General features: G+C 40.7%; 1 protein-coding gene across 1 annotated transcript in view; it reads left to right on the top strand.

Annotated features, from left to right (window-relative positions):
- The window catches only part of stard9 (StAR-related lipid transfer (START) domain containing 9), a 78,203-nt gene that overhangs the window by 30,504 nt on the left and 31,224 nt on the right, over window positions 1-16,475 (top strand). Inside the window, exons 4-18 of the mRNA XM_088925759.1 lie at window positions 2,492-2,608; window positions 3,370-3,402; window positions 3,711-3,772; window positions 4,309-4,421; window positions 6,945-7,014; window positions 7,367-7,439; window positions 7,905-7,972; window positions 8,490-8,587; window positions 8,895-9,095; window positions 10,566-10,663; window positions 11,111-11,188; window positions 11,828-11,902; window positions 12,029-12,208; window positions 14,701-14,752; window positions 15,023-15,160. Of these exons, the coding sequence (XP_088781885.1) occupies window positions 2,492-2,608; window positions 3,370-3,402; window positions 3,711-3,772; window positions 4,309-4,421; window positions 6,945-7,014; window positions 7,367-7,439; window positions 7,905-7,972; window positions 8,490-8,587; window positions 8,895-9,095; window positions 10,566-10,663; window positions 11,111-11,188; window positions 11,828-11,902; window positions 12,029-12,208; window positions 14,701-14,752; window positions 15,023-15,160 (1,456 nt within the window). The remainder of the gene's footprint in view (window positions 1-2,491; window positions 2,609-3,369; window positions 3,403-3,710; window positions 3,773-4,308; window positions 4,422-6,944; window positions 7,015-7,366; window positions 7,440-7,904; window positions 7,973-8,489; window positions 8,588-8,894; window positions 9,096-10,565; window positions 10,664-11,110; window positions 11,189-11,827; window positions 11,903-12,028; window positions 12,209-14,700; window positions 14,753-15,022; window positions 15,161-16,475) is intronic.

Here is a 16,475-nt window from a genome sequence, read left to right as displayed (position 1 = left end):
TGCATATTCAAAGTTTGAATATTTTATGTTGGTTTTCTGAATTTAAAAGGATCAGAGAAATGTACTGTAGGTGTCTAGAACATTAAACTGTCTGGTTTGGAATGCAGAGTGTTTTCAAGTGGTTCACGGGCTAGTTTTGTATGGTCTACAATTTAGTTCTTGTGTTACGGGAAACAGACTGCTTTATAAAACTGAACAATAGCTTTCTGGAAGGAAGAGTGTTGTTTTAACACAAAAGCACTGACATGAAAGGACAGGATGGTTTGAAAAAAATAGAATTTTGAAAAGCTGCCTTTCTTGTAATAATGTTTCCATTACAATTTTTGTTAATTCTTTGCACCAATAAAGGTTAGTTCTTTTGTCTAATGTCCTTGCGAAGAAATGGGCTTTAAAGAGTCAAATGTTTTCCATTGCAGCACAGGCCTTCTCTGGGCTAGTTCCCATCCTGAAATGGTACTGTGGCACATGACACGCTGCTGTCTTGTACTGTACATACTGTACACTTGTAGAATGTACTGTATTTGTAAGGTAACTATAACTTAGTATTAAGTATTTTAGTAAATTAGTATTTTATTTTTTAACTATATTGAATTCAGATTTCACTTCCAAAATTTTATTTCTTCCAAATCTTTGGTATTCCAAGGTAAAAACGCTCTGTTGGCCTGTCTGTGCAGTTTGACATACTGTGACCTGTTAGTGCTGTTTGCTTTACTGCTGCTATCGTAAGTATTAGCACTATTCTAATGATGATGATATACAGCATATACTATATAGTACACAAGTTTAGATTTTTGTGTTAACAGATGTCCTTATTTAGGGTGAGTTACAATTAGGACATTTACACCATGTTAGTACAAGGAATAACCATGTTTAATTATTTCTTAGCACTACCTGCTGCTTTTCAATCAGTATTTGACAGTTTGCTCTTAACAGGATTGCAGTTGAACATTTGTAACGATTTATATCAGATAAACCTTTTTATATTTTCTTGTAAGTTCAATCATTGTTTGTCTTTGTTGCTTTCCCACAGTTATACATGGTAGTCAATACAAATACTGACAGTCTTTCTATTAGACTGCCTATCATCAGTTTAAATTATTTGGCAGTCATCTTTATCATTCTCTGAAAACAATCTTTGATTATTTGTGTTTAATTTAGCATGTGCTATATCTGTCCAGACTTGAAATGGAAATTAAATTTCCTGCAGATATCCTTTACACTTAGTACCAGGCTTTTTGTTATGCCTCCATGTCCTTTCAGATTTTAAAGGGAAGCCTTTTTTTACCTTACATTTCCATTGCTTCAGTCAATATCAACTCTTCAGAGATGAGTGCTGTCCTGGGTCAACAACATCATCTCACCAGGAAGTGCTGCTGCCTGCCCACGCTGGCTGCAGGCCTCACACCGTGTCTGGCCTGCTCTGCTGTAATACAGTAGCTGTCGAAATGATCTGGGCGAAATACCAACTTGCATGAACTGAACATGGATCAACTCACTCAGCTCCAGTCTGTTGGCAGGCCTGCGGTGTTTTGTTAAAGCCTCTTTAATAACTTTTTTAAACCTTCAAAGACAGGAAAATAAGAGCATACAGCCCATGTGAACATTTCTTTTCAAGTCCCTGTCCAACGCCAAAGGATTTGACCACAGAGTTGGCCTTCTGAATGTTGCCAGGAAGATCTTTGCTCTCCCCCAAGACGAAATGTCTCCTGCATTCTGTCCTGAACACTCTTTCATGTTTCCGGTCACCCGCCATTGTTTTTGAAGAATGTTTCCTCAGAATGGGTATATCAGTATTATGGGATTTTTAACACTTAAACCAATTTTCCACATAACCATCTTTCACATGCTTAAACACTTCAGCTCCTTTAGTCAGTTTGAGTCTTGTATTCATTTCAGACCAGGAATTAGCTTGTTTTTTTGGCCTTTCCTTTTCTCAAGCAATAATATCTATCTTGTAATGTGGGGAGCCAATATTCTCAATATTTAAGTAGGTACTGTAACTGTGTCAGCATGTGTAGGCTGCAAAGGAACAAGTAAGGATTTATTCCATGTTAAAAGGTGACAATGAAGAAGGCTCCACAGCCGAAATGTCGTGTCTCTTTTCTTTTCCTTTCGGCATGGAATAAACCTTTATCTGTTCCAGTATTCTCTGTAGTATATCTAATACATTGAGACTTTTGATATTATTTTACTTTGATTTAAATTCCACATTTTCTGCTTAGAGATTTGGGATGATGTTATTTTTTTTAATGTTATAACTAAGATGCTTGTCCTGCACTGGATATTGTGAAAAAATTTTTTTTTCTGTTCTGACAGCTTTGTAGGATTTCCCATACTTCCATGCACGTCAAGTCAGAACAGTAGTAGCCATGTGGTGTTCCTATACGTTTGCATGTTGTAATCAAATCTGCCAGTGGTAGGATTAGGATGTGTGTAATGTTTTTCTCCTTCTGTCAAATGGGAAGTCACACGATGCGTCACTGTTGCGCAGGTGTTTCAGGATCTTGGTGCACCCGTGTTGGCAGGGGCAGCTGAGGGTTACAACGTGTGCCTGTTTGCCTACGGGCAAACCGGCTCAGGCAAGACCTACACCATGATAGGGACACCGGTAAGGCTGGCATCCTGCCTCATTTTTAGGCAGAAAGCATCTGCAGTTAGACTAGCCTTGTTGTTTGGGGTATTGTGTGGTTCATATTGACGCGGCTATGCTATAATTCTAAACTGTGTAGCTGAGTTAAGTATTTGTTATGGATGGCATATGTTATGTCATAGATGCCTGGGTTATCATGTGAAGCTGTTAAGTATTGTGTTATGTGAATGTGTTAAAAAATCATTTAAAACCTATAACATATTTGTTAGATTGTACTCATCAACAGCTGGAAAAATAATCATATAATTTAAAAATACATTTAAAATAATCTGACAAATCTAAATACATAAAAACTGATGTGATCTGACAGAATAATACATACTATTTTTAACTCTTCTTTATGGTCCTTCTGTATTTTATAAAACACTAATATAATTGGACACACAAAGTAAGTTAAATTGATCTAATACACTCGTGATTATCTTTGATTTGATACTTTCATTTTTAAATTGTATTCTTTATTTTGGAGAGCTAGAATTCTGTATTTTATCTAAACTGTAGTTAAGTAGGCAGTTTAGTAGTAGAGAGCATGAAATGCATGAACAAATTATCAAAGAAAGCTACTGACATCAGCTCAGGGTAGAAATGGAAAGTAATTATGCTGGTATAAATGAAATTGGAATCCGAGTGATTTCTACGTTCGCAAAAAAATGCTTAGTTGGCACAGTGATATACTGTATGTCATATGACATTTATATATCATTTCATCTTCTTTTCAGACATCAGTAGGACTGACTCCCAGGATCTGCGAGGTAATATTTTGACAGAATGTCATTCTGCTTAACTGTTAAAAACACATGTTTTATTTTATTTTATTCAATTTTTGCAGTTGAAGGTTGGTGCAGAAATGAGACCAGGGGAACAGGGAGTCAAAAGAGTTGTGTTAGAGTCCTAGTCAAGGAAAGTGTCTTCTAATGAGTGATCTCAAATGAATCCAGTACACTGTATCAGGAGGGCAATGAAAATGTTAAGGCAATGTCAGTGTCCCATAGAAAACTGTGGTGGTTAAAGCCACTGGAAGCCCTTCGTTCACATTAGCCTGTTGCTTCTGGTTCTCCAGGGCCTCTTTACAAGGGATGACCGTTACCCTGAGGGACAGAACTCCTGCAGAGTCGAAATCAGGTGAGACGGTGTTGCACAGTCCCAAAGCTGGAGGATAATACCCTAACTGCCTAATTGTCTATATGCGTCTAGTGTGTGAAAGTCACAGAGCTCTCTCTTTGATGACCTTATTAATGTTAGCCTTCACACTGGATCAAATAGTTTGTGAAATCATAGCCAGAGTTTAATTTAATTTAAAAGACTAGTGACCATATAAAAGATAAAGCATGTACAAATCAAAAGGTGCACCTGTAGTTAGTACAATAAATTGTTTTAGCTTGATTCGAATGGAGAGTTCTGCAGTTACGAAGTTTACAGTATGTCCTCAGTTTCCATACCATGATTTGTGTCTTGCTGTTCTTAGTTCATTGTTCCACTTTTTCCGATTAAAGCTCTCAGCCCTACCCCTAGCTCATCCAGGCCTTCTGCAATAGTAGCTACCCCACTCTGCCTTCAGCTGTCTCAGCCCCACTGGCCCCGCTCTTCAGCTCTGTCAGATACCGACTCTTCTCTACACTTCAGCTTGTTGCTCATCAGTGCCTTCCCTCTCTCCTCAGCTTTCTTGAAATCTACAACGAGCGTGTGCGAGACCTCCTGAGGCGCCCGGAGCAGAAGAAACCCTTCACGCTCCGTGTCCGGGAGCACCCGGAAAAAGGACCCTATGTGCAGGGTGAGTCCCTCCCACCCATCACAGGGGGTGCTGATCAGCTGTTTTGTGGTGGTTACTATAGCGCTGCCCCATCACGGCACCCATTAACCCAGCTGAAAGGTGTCGAAAGCTGCAAGTGTGCACCCATCTTTGACTATATATACTGTAGCATATGGAAAATAGATTAAATTACTTAGTTAAAGTATTTATACATGTGATGGTGTCTGGATGTTACTTTATAGCCTTTTAGAGTTTGGTTTGAACAGTGGCTCAGCAGTTACAGGGTTAAAGCCTTTCGTATTGCAGCTCCACACTTTGGCTTTGTTTGAATCTTGGGGAACTGGGGACTGAGCTGAGGAAGTGACATCATCCTCTTGGAAGCTGTGCAGCAGCACAGAGCACAACTCAGATGGCCTGGGGTGGGGGTTCCTGGCTCTCTGAAGAGTGCTTTATATTAATAGCCTCTTTACTAGAGGGCCTGACTTCCTTGTGATACACTGGTGTGTAATCGCTTCGGCTAATGATGTACAAATGACCTATATACAGGGACGGCTGTGGTCTTTTTGCTTGGACGTTGCACAAGAGGCCTGGCGCAGCCCAGCACAGCTAATGCAAACGATTTAGATGAACCGAATCAGGCAGAGCATGAAGAAATCTCCAGTTTTTCAGACCTTTGGATTTAGGCAGAGCTCATTCTCTTTCGGCCTTTTGTGCGGATTAACGGAAATGTTCAAAGCCTTTAGCTCCAGTGCAAAACTGTGCTACCTTTTTTTCTCTGAACTCCATACAAATTCTGGATAGTCTGAGATTGATGAAATGTTCATTTTCCCTTGAGCAAAAATCTGATGAGTTTAATTCTGGTTGACATGGTCAATTCTTTGGAACTGTGTTGACTATCTCTTTCAAATCAGCATGTACAATGTGACTAGTTTGGCTAAAACACACCCCGTGGAGCTGGATACAATACGATTATGCTAGACATGACATTACCAAAATCATGTGTCTAATTATGATGAGCCTGCAAGAGGATATGTTTTTGCTTGCAGGACCCAGTGTTTCTTCCCTGCCACTGGAACATGCTATAGCACATATCTTATTCCCCGAGCGCAACGACTCATGACTTTAAAAAGCTGTGCTTCTCAAAGCCTTAATGAAATGGAATGAGAAAGGCTGCTCATGCATTTTCAATTGCACTTGGTTGTGACACGTCAGGCAAATCTGATGGACCTTGAAATGGGTAAACAAGCAGCCTGATACCGAGTTCTCTTTTAGAGCTGAATAAGGAGCCAAATGGAATGGTTAATAGCACTCAATCCTCTCTGTCTGAAGTGTTAATTTGGCATCATTGTTAAAAATGTTACGAGACAGAAAAGCATAAATCCGGCTTTATATTCAGAAGAGATTTGATATGTTGGACAGACAGTAACACGTCTGTATACTTACACTATACTATTAATTCAACCTGGCAAAACCCTCTTGAAATGTGATTGCTGCAGAGTGTGCATTGTGTGTCTTTATAACTTGTCAAGACAGGGACAGGAAATCTGACCACGGAGTCAGCTGAGGTCAAAGAAATCCATCTGCCGGTGTCACTGCAGAAATTTGCAAATTAATTAGAAAAAACTGTGGTGTGCTGGTGTTTTTTGTAGGAAGAACACAGCTGTCTTTTGATTACATGTTAATTGTAATGTAAGCATTTCTCAGCAACAGAAGTGGATTTGGTTAGCTGCTCTAGGCACAGCTAAACAGTTGCTAACACGGCAACCCTCTGCATCACTGGAGCCTATCTCAACGTCATTTATTCTCCTATTTTTCTGGAAGAGGGTAGTTACATCAGTGTGCAACTCTCACATGGAGCTCAGTGAGGCTCTTTGTGCCACTTTGCACCAATCTGACATGCTCATTGCCAGTCATAGTATTTATCCAGGACATTGAGGGACACCGATGGAAGATTATTCTTCTCGAAGAGCAGCAGAATGACCCAATCAAATATTAATGTTAATAATATTTTGACTGCACTTCAGCAGGAGTTTTAATTAAATTGTCAGTGTTATAGTCATTTCAGGCAGTAATGTCTAGTACAGATACCAGGGCTTACATTTCTTATTGGTCTTTATCTCTTATATAGTGTAAGTTTTACTTTGTCTTTAAGAAATGTGGCATGTTTATTTAATGAATAGTATGAAAGGGGGCCTTTTAAGTTCCTGGTTCACAAACGGACACTATTAGTCAATGTTGAATTTAAAAATATCATACTACTGTAAATAGTCTTTTAACTTTGAATTCTATGAAGTTTTAAACCTGCTGGAAGAAAGTTATCATGTAGCACAGCAAATGAAATGTCTTAGGGCTTCTGTTGAAGTATGTGTCACCTTAAACAGTGAGTGCAGTATTTTTCCATTTTTATACCAAATTCTTGCAAATAGTGCTCGTGATTAACTGAAAAGGAACAACGAGCAAGCTGATTTGATTGTAGCTGTGCTTAGACATCAACATTAGTGTGCAATTCTTGTTTTATCTACTATTTCCTACTGTTCCCCGCAGGCCTGTCTCAGCATGTTGTTTCAGATTACAAACAGGCAGTGGAGCTCTTGGAGGAGGGAATTGCAAACAGGTGAGCGAAACTACTCAATTAATTGGAGCATTATGGCTTCATTTTATGTTTTTCATTCAGAACATCAAATTGGTAACGCCACCCTACACACAGATAAATGGATTCAAGAGATCAAATAAAGGTTTATTCCATGCTGAAAAGAGAAGTTGCGATATACTGTACTTCTACAGAACTCAGTAACACATTAAATTTGGCACTTTTACCATAACTCTTCAGAAAAACAGGGCAAAGGAAAAGCTCTGAATGCATTGAAATGGATGGTAGAGGCACTTTGCTGTGTCCTGGTGTCTCTGTCTTTAGCTGTGTCTCCCTGTGTCTGAGCTGCAGTGTGCTCTGTGTTCTTCTGTTGTAGAATCACGGCCGCCACTCATGTCCATGATGCCAGCAGCCGATCTCATGCCATCTTTACCATTCACTACACCCAGGTCAGCTGATAAGAGCACTGTCAGTCTCAAACGCAAAGCAGTCAATCCTTCACACTCACGTGTAAAAAGAGATTCTACCAAGGTGTACCTTTGCAGAAGCCATCAGGTGTGAAAAGTGTACTGTAGGATGCCAAAGGACGAGAGCTGTCTGCAAAACACTGTAGCGCTGGTGCAGAATTATTTACTGCAGTGGATTCCCAGAAGTCGGATTAAGGAAGTCTATCTTAAAAAAAGTCTTACTAACTCAAGACACTTGTATGAAAGAATTGTTATTATGTGGTGGGGAGCTCTTGACTACATGATTATTTTTTGACTAAACCCCAGCACTAACATACTATAAGGTGGGGTAGCAAAGGTACTTTTCTGTTGCTGTAAGTGGCTTCACAAGCCCCCCTCTTATGGGCATTAACCACCCATTTATACCAGTTATTTACTGAGCGCGTTTGCTATGTTTTTTCTATGTAGGCCATACTTGAGAACAACCTGCCTTCAGAAATTGTCAGCAAAATTAACTTGGTGGACCTGGCTGGGAGGTAAGGTATAGCGTGACAAGGAGGTTGATAAGCTAATTTCTGTCCTTGCTTAGTATGCACCTGTGCAATGTGCCCACAGCTGACCGTCACTTTGTTGACAATTCAACATTACAGCTGTGCTGAATTAGAAGTCAAAACATCAAATGTGCTGTTCTTTGTTTAAAGAGTAATTTCCAATGCTACTTTGCCCCCTAGTGGAGAACTAGCAGAGATTCATTCACCTATTTTCAGGCTGCTTGTCCTGATGAAGGCAGAGGCTCTGCTCAAAAACATTTTGCAACAGCTAATCAGGTTTACTGTATGATCTGATATGCTTTAGTGCATAAACTGATGGGATACATTCTTTCCCTGACAGACTTTTTCATGTCCGATTTTTGTATCTTTGTAACAATGTGGTGAAAACATAGCCTTTTGTTTTGTAAAACGATTTAAAAGAGGTACTAATATTCAGTCGTCTCCCGGAGTCCTCATGTTTTTACACTTCGGTGCTATTAGGTGTGAAACTGTTGTTTTCCAGTGAGAGGGCTGATCCACAATACTGCCGGGACCGGATCACAGAAGGCTCCAACATCAATAAGAGTCTGGTCACCCTGGGGATCGTCATCTCTTCTTTGGGTGGGTGCCTGCTGGGTGGTGGGCAAGAGGCACAGGACACTGTGACATTCCTGTCCTCATCATTGCTCTCATACCCTCCCTATCTGACAATATCTACTCTGACACCCTGTGGTGCCAGATCACTTTGGGGGGTCCGAAAATGAAGTCTTGTGGGATTCTTGGAGCTTGGAGATTCGTTTTTCGTGTGAGTGGGGTGATCTGTAAAATATGGCTCTGTCTTTAAAAAAAGCAAAAGTTTTAACCATGGATGAAACTTCCTGTTGATATTGCTATTAATCACGTTTGTTAATTGCACTTTCATCTCCAGCCCAGAACTCCCAGATGTTCAGCAGCTGTCAGAGCATCAACAGTGTGGCAAGCGAGGGGGAGGGCAGCACGGCAGGCAGTCACTCCAGCTCCCACTCCGGCGGGGGGCGGCGCTCCTGCTACATCCCCTACCGGGACTCTGTCCTCACCTGGCTGCTGAAGGACAGCCTGGGCGGCAACTCCAAGACCATCATGATAGCCAGTGAGTGCCTCCTGCAGTTCCCAGTCGCCCGCTCTCAAGATGTGCAATAGCCTGCAGGCAGCATGCTTTGTGTTGAATACAAAAGCTTGTCCTGTATTAAAGGGATGGCCTTGTGAAAGGGGTAAAAAAACCTGAGGCAAAACACCAAGCAGAAAATGGAGTAGACACAAACTGATGCAGAAGTACTGTGGCAGAATTTAACAAATGAGTTTTTGGGGAGCATACTCTCATACTGCAAGCTCTGTATTTGTTACATGATTTGGTTTCCTTACAGACCCTTGAAATAATGAGTGGAGATTTGAAAATAGATGATTTTTATCCTTTCAAACATTCTTTTCTTCTTATACAGAAAAAAAGCAATGCAGTGACTTTTTGTAAAATGTGGGCCTTAAGAAAAACCAAAAGTTTTTGCTCTATAACAGCATTGTTTTCTGATTTGTGCAATGGAAAATGAGGGCTTTTGACAAAAGACAAGTTAAATTGACGTGGTATGGATTCCTACAGGTTTTCCTTTTCCTTTTTAAGTTGTGTTGTTGAGATGCTGGAAGGGTGTGGAAACATTTAATCATCTGATAAAATACAATTAAAAATAAGTTGTCAAGTCTCAGTTTGACAAATAAAAGTTAGATTATATGCACCACGATACCCCTGTCAGGCTTTAAATATGACTTAAAGGAAGTGTCAAGTTTTTTCTTTTGAGTGAGGAGACCTATCTAACCTGTTTGGTTTTTAGTAACTAGATATTTAAGGGTCTAATCTACCTGTTTCTTGAAAGACCTTGTCTTCAAACTCTTCCGATACAAGCCTTTGTCTAGAGAATGACTTCTTGTCTTATTTGCCCTCCCTTGTATTCCAGTTTTGTCCTCTGAGGCATGTTGTGCGGTTGATCCCGAATTGGGTTGATTTTATTGAATCTTTTTGAGTTTCAGTGGGCAATTGAATAAAATCTCCTTGTAGTCTTTCTTGCTTACCTCTGTACTTGAAATGTCATGCTATCTTTGCAGTAAATATCACACTTTAGTGGATATATCACAAAAGCAGCTATCTTAGCAGCCATTCAGTAATACAAGTTAAACCTCAGTCACAAATAGGAAATGTATCAACTTGCTATATTGGCCCTATCCACCTATACATAAAAAAATTCAGTACAAGTTGACAATGTTATACTTTAAGCAAAACCCATATTTTAATTGATAAAGCAACATTTGATGCCCTTGAATCTAATTAAAAACATAAACAGAAGCAAGGAAGAAAAAATGTTTCTGTTTCAGTCTGACAGCACAGCGGAGTGAGGTGTTCCGGACTTGTTTAGATCTTGTTGTCAAGACAGTGAGTGGTTTGTCTCAGCCGTCTCTGCTGTGGCTGTTGTTTACATCGGGGGGTCTGGGAGAGGTGGGGGCTCTATGACAGGATAGTCCACAGCTCAGAGCCACTCTTCTGACTGGACTCTTGCTTCCCTCTCTCCGCCAGCTGTCTCCCCCTCCAGCAGAAGCTACAGCGAGACGCTCAGCACACTGCGCTACGCCGCCCACGCCAGAAATATAGTGAACAAGCCCCGCATCAACGAGGTGAGCCTCCGCGATCTGCGTGTTGTCATCAGCACTTTCATTGTTTCTTCATTTCAAAAGTGTGTACAGATTCACACACAATGTACAGCGACTTTAAAGAGCATGTACTGTATATACTGTAGTATGTACACTGAAGTACATGCAGAACATCCCTGCCTGTGTGAGGGAACTATTGCACATAAACTCCACTCCATCACTGGTGTTCTGTAAAGTTCCAGGTGGGTTCTGGGCTATACTGAATAGTTTTCCAAATACGGGGGGGGGATATGAAGGACAAAAAGATACCTAAACTCTCGAACACCTGTTTAGAGGCCAGGACAGATTTTCAGCTCTCCAGGATTGACCTCTTTGTTCCTGTGGTAGCATACTGTAGACTTCTGTTCTTTGTAGTGACCCCACACTGACTGAAAAGAGTGGGACTGAACAATAGTTGTTTGTTCTATTCAGGATGCCAACGTGAAACTGATCAGAGAGCTGCGTGAGGAGATTGACAGACTGAAGGCCATGTTGATGAGCTTCGAAATGGTATTCTTTACGAGAAGAAGGATGCTGGTTTACTAAGGACTTTTACCATTTTGATGAAAGTGGTCCTATTATCTCCTTTGTCTTCTTTCTACTATTTAATTGCTGCTAGTAGCTATTTCTCTAAACTTTCAGCTTGTTCTTTAGATTGCAATTTTGCTTCACTGAAGCCCTACTGATATTACTGCTGCACTAAAAGAATAACTGCAATCATTCTTTTATTCTTTGCAGTTTGATTATGTGATAAAATGTTTTACTTTCATATGCTTTAATTTGTCCTGCTAAATAAACACCAGATTTTACCAATGTGACTTAAAGTGTGCTGTGGCAGTTATGACTGCTGCCTCACAGCTCTCGTACTGTATTTGAGTTCTGTACTGGACTGCGACACAACTTCTTCACCACTCTACCTAGCCCTCCTCACTGCGCCCATCAGCTTGTATCAGTCTTCGATCTGTAGTTTAGAAATGTTGCTTGAGGTTCTACATTTGTTTTTTAAGCATAATCTTATTTTGCCATTCATTTCTTATAGCATCAGTTTATGTCTCTGTGCTGCTGCACCTCGTTAGTTTCTTGGTGCTTTAATAAGCCTGTGTTGAACCTTGCTGTGCGGCGCTCAGCTCTGCTCTCCTTCTGCAACAGCGGAACCCCAGCCCCTCCTTCAGTGAAGACAGGGATGGCAACCTCTCAGACATTGTGCTGCAGAATGAACTGAAGGTGAGAGTACTAAAAACAGAAGCTGTACAGAGAAGCTGCTGTCAAGCGAAATGTCAAAGAGGAAGATTGTTTAGGGTACTTTTACAAACGCTGCTGTGAGTGACTGTCCTGTGTGATTCAATCTAGATCGAGCAGCTGACTAAGGACTGGAGCGACAAGTGGCGGGACAGGCAGGAGCTGCTGGAGCAGTACAGAGTGGACATCAACAGGGACAGGGCCGGAGTGCAGATAGACTCCCACTTACCTCACCTCATCGCCCTGGAGGGGGACATCCTGAGCACTGGCGTCACGCTCTACCACCTCAGGGTAAGGAGCTGTCCGGCCTGCCTGTGCTGCTGTGGAACTGCTATGGGTTTGTGTTTTGGTGCCTTGACAATTCAGAATAAGTTTGGCTGCCTTAAGTACAAGGACTCAGTCCTTCCCTTGCAGAACAGTGATTAGTTTTCTTTTTCTGTGAGTACTGCAGAAAACAGAAACAGTTGAACAATTTTCATATTGCACAGTAGCAATTATGAGAAATGTCATTTCATCCTGTTATTTGGGTGTCTAAATTTGGAATTGATAATTGTCCTTTATATCTAACAATTTAGATTTGCTGGCTGTTGATCACCATATGTTACTACTGTAAGGCCAGGAATCTTGTGCATTAAATTGCATCTGCATTTGTGTCTACTTCCTCTTGTGGGAATACCCCCAAGCAACCCATTCCTTACTGTGCTGTTTAATCTATACGAGAAGAAAAGCAGGTCTGTGTCTTCTCAAGAGTCAGAATTGGAGACATCGGAACAAGATGATGAAAAAGGTTTTTATTATTATGATCTGGTAGCTTATGTCAAAAATGAAAAGGGAGAGTTGTTGGTTAATGTGAAAGTCTAAGGGAAAGAGCTTGGAGAGTAGTATTGGAATTAAGGGTTAGTGTAAGATGAGGAATTATTTAAGCAGTATTTCAGAATATCAGAAACGTTATTTAAGGTTATCGCTGGAGGTGAGAGCCTGACAGTGGTAGTCATTGGATATCACTGAGCTGCACAGCCATTAGCCAAGAGTTCAGGGGTCTCAGTATGTTGGGGCTTATAGCAGCGTGTTGTTTTAGTATGATGCCTGGTGGTGTAAAGCCTCAGCCCAGCATGTTTGTCAGTCCCTTATGCACCATAGAGAGCCTGCATGCTAACCTCCAGAACGTCTGTGCACATCAGAGCCATGGTTCATGCTGTGTGTAACACAGTGCTTGGCAGGAGAATTACTATTGACAATTAATGGCACAGCTTGAACCATAACAGTTTGTCTCTTCCTGTGCTTTACGTGAATACCTTACCCTGTATTTCATGGCTTTCTCTCCCAAGTATGTACTATATAATCCAAGTTTAGGAAATATTAGCCGTTACTGAAGAGCAGTGTACTAGTAGTATTTCATTTTTTTTCAAACTTTTCAATATTTACTCTGCTTATTTTTCTTATTTCCTGAGTGTAACATAATTCAAGAAATGAGAGAAGCTGATGTGGCATCAGTCTTGGCATCGTATGATAGCCTTCCAAGCTATCAAGCTGCCTTCCAAGCTGCTAAAACTGAGACACATGTCCTTATGTGAACAGGACAGGAGTCAGGACCAGAGGGTGGAACACGCACACTCCTACCCAGATCCGATTTTCCTCACACTGCAGTTGAGGGCACCATTCTGTACTTAGTGCTGGTTTTGAATGTTTGAATAATCTTGCATTAGAGTATGTGTAATGTTTTATTAGGCATACTATTAAGGCTAATTACTATGTTGGAAATAAATTACACATTAGGATCATTTTGTGCCATGATGAATTTCAGTCCGTCTATTTGCTTCATTCATAGATGTGCAAAGTGATTTCTGTTAATTTCTTTCTGACTAAAGAGTTTTTACTTAAGCAGGTGAACTGTAGCAAAAGTACCATACTGTTGAGTGAATAATAATACAATAATGTGCTAATGTATCCCAAAACAGTTTATGCATTGAAGCCATTTTCATTAGCAGTACGTCCGAGCTCTGCCTTCTCTGTCACTAACGAAGTGCCGTCTCTTGCTTATCTTTCAAGTAGATTGTCTTCTCTCTCTCTCTCTCTTCCCGATTCGCTCTGTTTCCCAAACGTTCAGGTGTGACCACAGGTAATGTAGCCTGGACATCAGGTAGCTCTTGCTTTGCTTCTCTGTGTCCTCTTTTCTGCCCTTTCCATCTTTTCATGGTACTGTGAAGCATGTTTAACCATCTGTCCACTGCAAACAGAAACAGTGTTTTCTGGGGTGGTGGAACTCTAAATTGAGGTACTAACTGAAAAGCATGAGGTCAGTTTTGAGAGTAGAGTACAGCAGTGTGAATGAGGGGTGTTCTCAGATCCTTGCAGAAAGATGATACTGATAAGTGAGAAGAAAGCTTTTTAGTGTAAATTTAATAATACTTTCATTATACAAAGTTCATATTTTGGAATAGAAAGATTTACAATTCTATCAAATAAAGAAATGCAAAATGTTTTTGCAAAATAAATCAAATACTTCTAAGAAGTGAATACATTTCATTTCATTTCTGTGAAAATATATCAATGTAATCAATGTGATGGAATTCGGCAAAGGCACACTTGGAGAGGGTTCAATTATACACAATAAGTCAAGCCCGTACTTAAGTAAATAAGGAAGATTATAGTTTTGAATTTAGTACACTTCTAAGGCTTTTGTTAAACATAATATGTTAATTCAGTTTGCTTTTAACATTTATTTATGGTATGTCTTTTCATTGTGTTCTTCTTTGAGCCTCACAGTTTTGTTTCTGTTTTAGGAAGGAGTGACCAGAATTGGATCAAATGATGAACAAGATGAAGCTCACATAGGTACGATGGTTTAAGCAAATCCCAAATCCCAGCTCTTGCCTTGTATTTCCCAAGGGTGTAATTACCTCTGCTGTTCCATTGTCACCATTTGCATTTCTAAACACAAATGAGGATCTCTTTCTCAGTCCCAGCAATTTGCAAAACTTTTTTTTGTCAGTTTTGGAATTGGAGCGTTTATGATGTGTTCACCCCTCGTGCAACCTTTTGCCACACGTTGGGAATGGGACCCGATTCGTCCAGGTCTTACGTACTGTCCCGGGGGTTGTTTAGTTCTGCAGGGTCCGGCCGTGGACGGAGTGTGTTGTGAGATCGTGAACGAGGGAGGGGTCGTGACCCTGCGGCCTGTGAAAGGGTGCGTCTGCGTAGTGAATGAGCGAGAGGTGACAGAACCGAGCCGCCTGGCCCAAGGTAACCACTTCCTGCCGCCTCTCTCAAGTTCGTCCATCACACTTTCCTTCACTTCTGTGTTCTAAGCTTTCATCTTCCCTCAGTAGTTTTTTTCAAGGATTTTTACTGGTTTTCTAGCATTACAACTCACAGAAAAATAGGTATACGGATTTGTTTCTCTCTACTGCCTCACATTTATTTTTTCCGGAATCACTAGGCAGCTTTTTTGCATTTCATCAAGCACGTTTTACACAAAATCAGATCATGTTTTGACTTACGTAACAGAAAAGCTTCCATTCTTCTTGCTGGAATATACTGTATAGACTTGAAATAAAAAATATAGATGGCTTTCCAAAAAATCACAAATCAAAACTCAAAACACTCTTTTTTCATCTGTCTTGGAAATACAATTGTAGTATTTACTAAGAAAATGAGCAATCTGTTTCTTTCAATAAGAAAGCTTTCAAACACAAGGAGTTCATTCAGACTACCTCGCCTGTTTGGCAGTTCGTAGGCAATTGATCTAAGGATCTCATCTAGCAGCCTAAAGAGTATCAGCTTAAACTAGATGGCTAGGAAGGTTATTCCATACTCCCTCAATGCTTTGGGTAAAGAGTTGTCTCCTGTTCTTGATTTTTAAATGCACTTCCAAATAATTAATTTTGATTCCTGTGGTTCATGTTACACTGCACCGCTACTGGATTGATTTGGTCATAGCCATGGACGGTTTTGATTACTTGTCTCAGGGTGATCATCAAGATCTTTTCTCATCAAGACTAAAAACGGTTCAGGTCCTTCAGCCTGTCAGTGATGGTCATTCCCGTAATGCAACCAGCATGTATCTAGTTGCTCTAATCTGGAATGATTCCAGAGCAGCAACATATATTCTATGTGCTGTTTTCTAATAACATTGGCCAACAGCTGTATCACCCTGCAGCTCACAACTGGAGTCCCACTGAAGCTAAGCTGGTGTGAGCCTGGCCAGTACCTGGATGAGAGATCTCCTGGGAAAAACTAAGGTTGCTGCTGGAAGAGGTGTTAGTGGGGCCAGTAGGGGGCGCTCACCCTGCAGTCTGTGTGGGTCCTAATGCCCTGGTGTAGTGATAGAGACACTACACTGTAAAAAATAAAGGTGCTGGTCTTCAGATGAGATGCAAAACCGAGGTCTTGACTCTCAAAGAGAAGATATGATCATCAAGACCAAGAGATGAGCTGGGAAGGAACACCTGTAGGCACTCCATCCCTCCATGATCAGGGCTGCTCAGTCCTTTTTTCTTTCCGACTGTATTTCATAAACGTGTAAATTCCTTACTAATAGCGGTTTTGACAGTCCTAC

This window comes from Atractosteus spatula, chromosome 9 (genome assembly GCF_055471065.1).
Source record: "Atractosteus spatula isolate fAtrSpa1 chromosome 9, fAtrSpa1.hap1, whole genome shotgun sequence".
NCBI classification, from domain to species: domain Eukaryota; kingdom Metazoa; phylum Chordata; class Actinopteri; order Semionotiformes; family Lepisosteidae; genus Atractosteus; species Atractosteus spatula.
The sequence above is the reverse complement of the archived record's forward strand: the minus strand, read 5'-3'. Positions and strand labels throughout refer to the sequence as shown.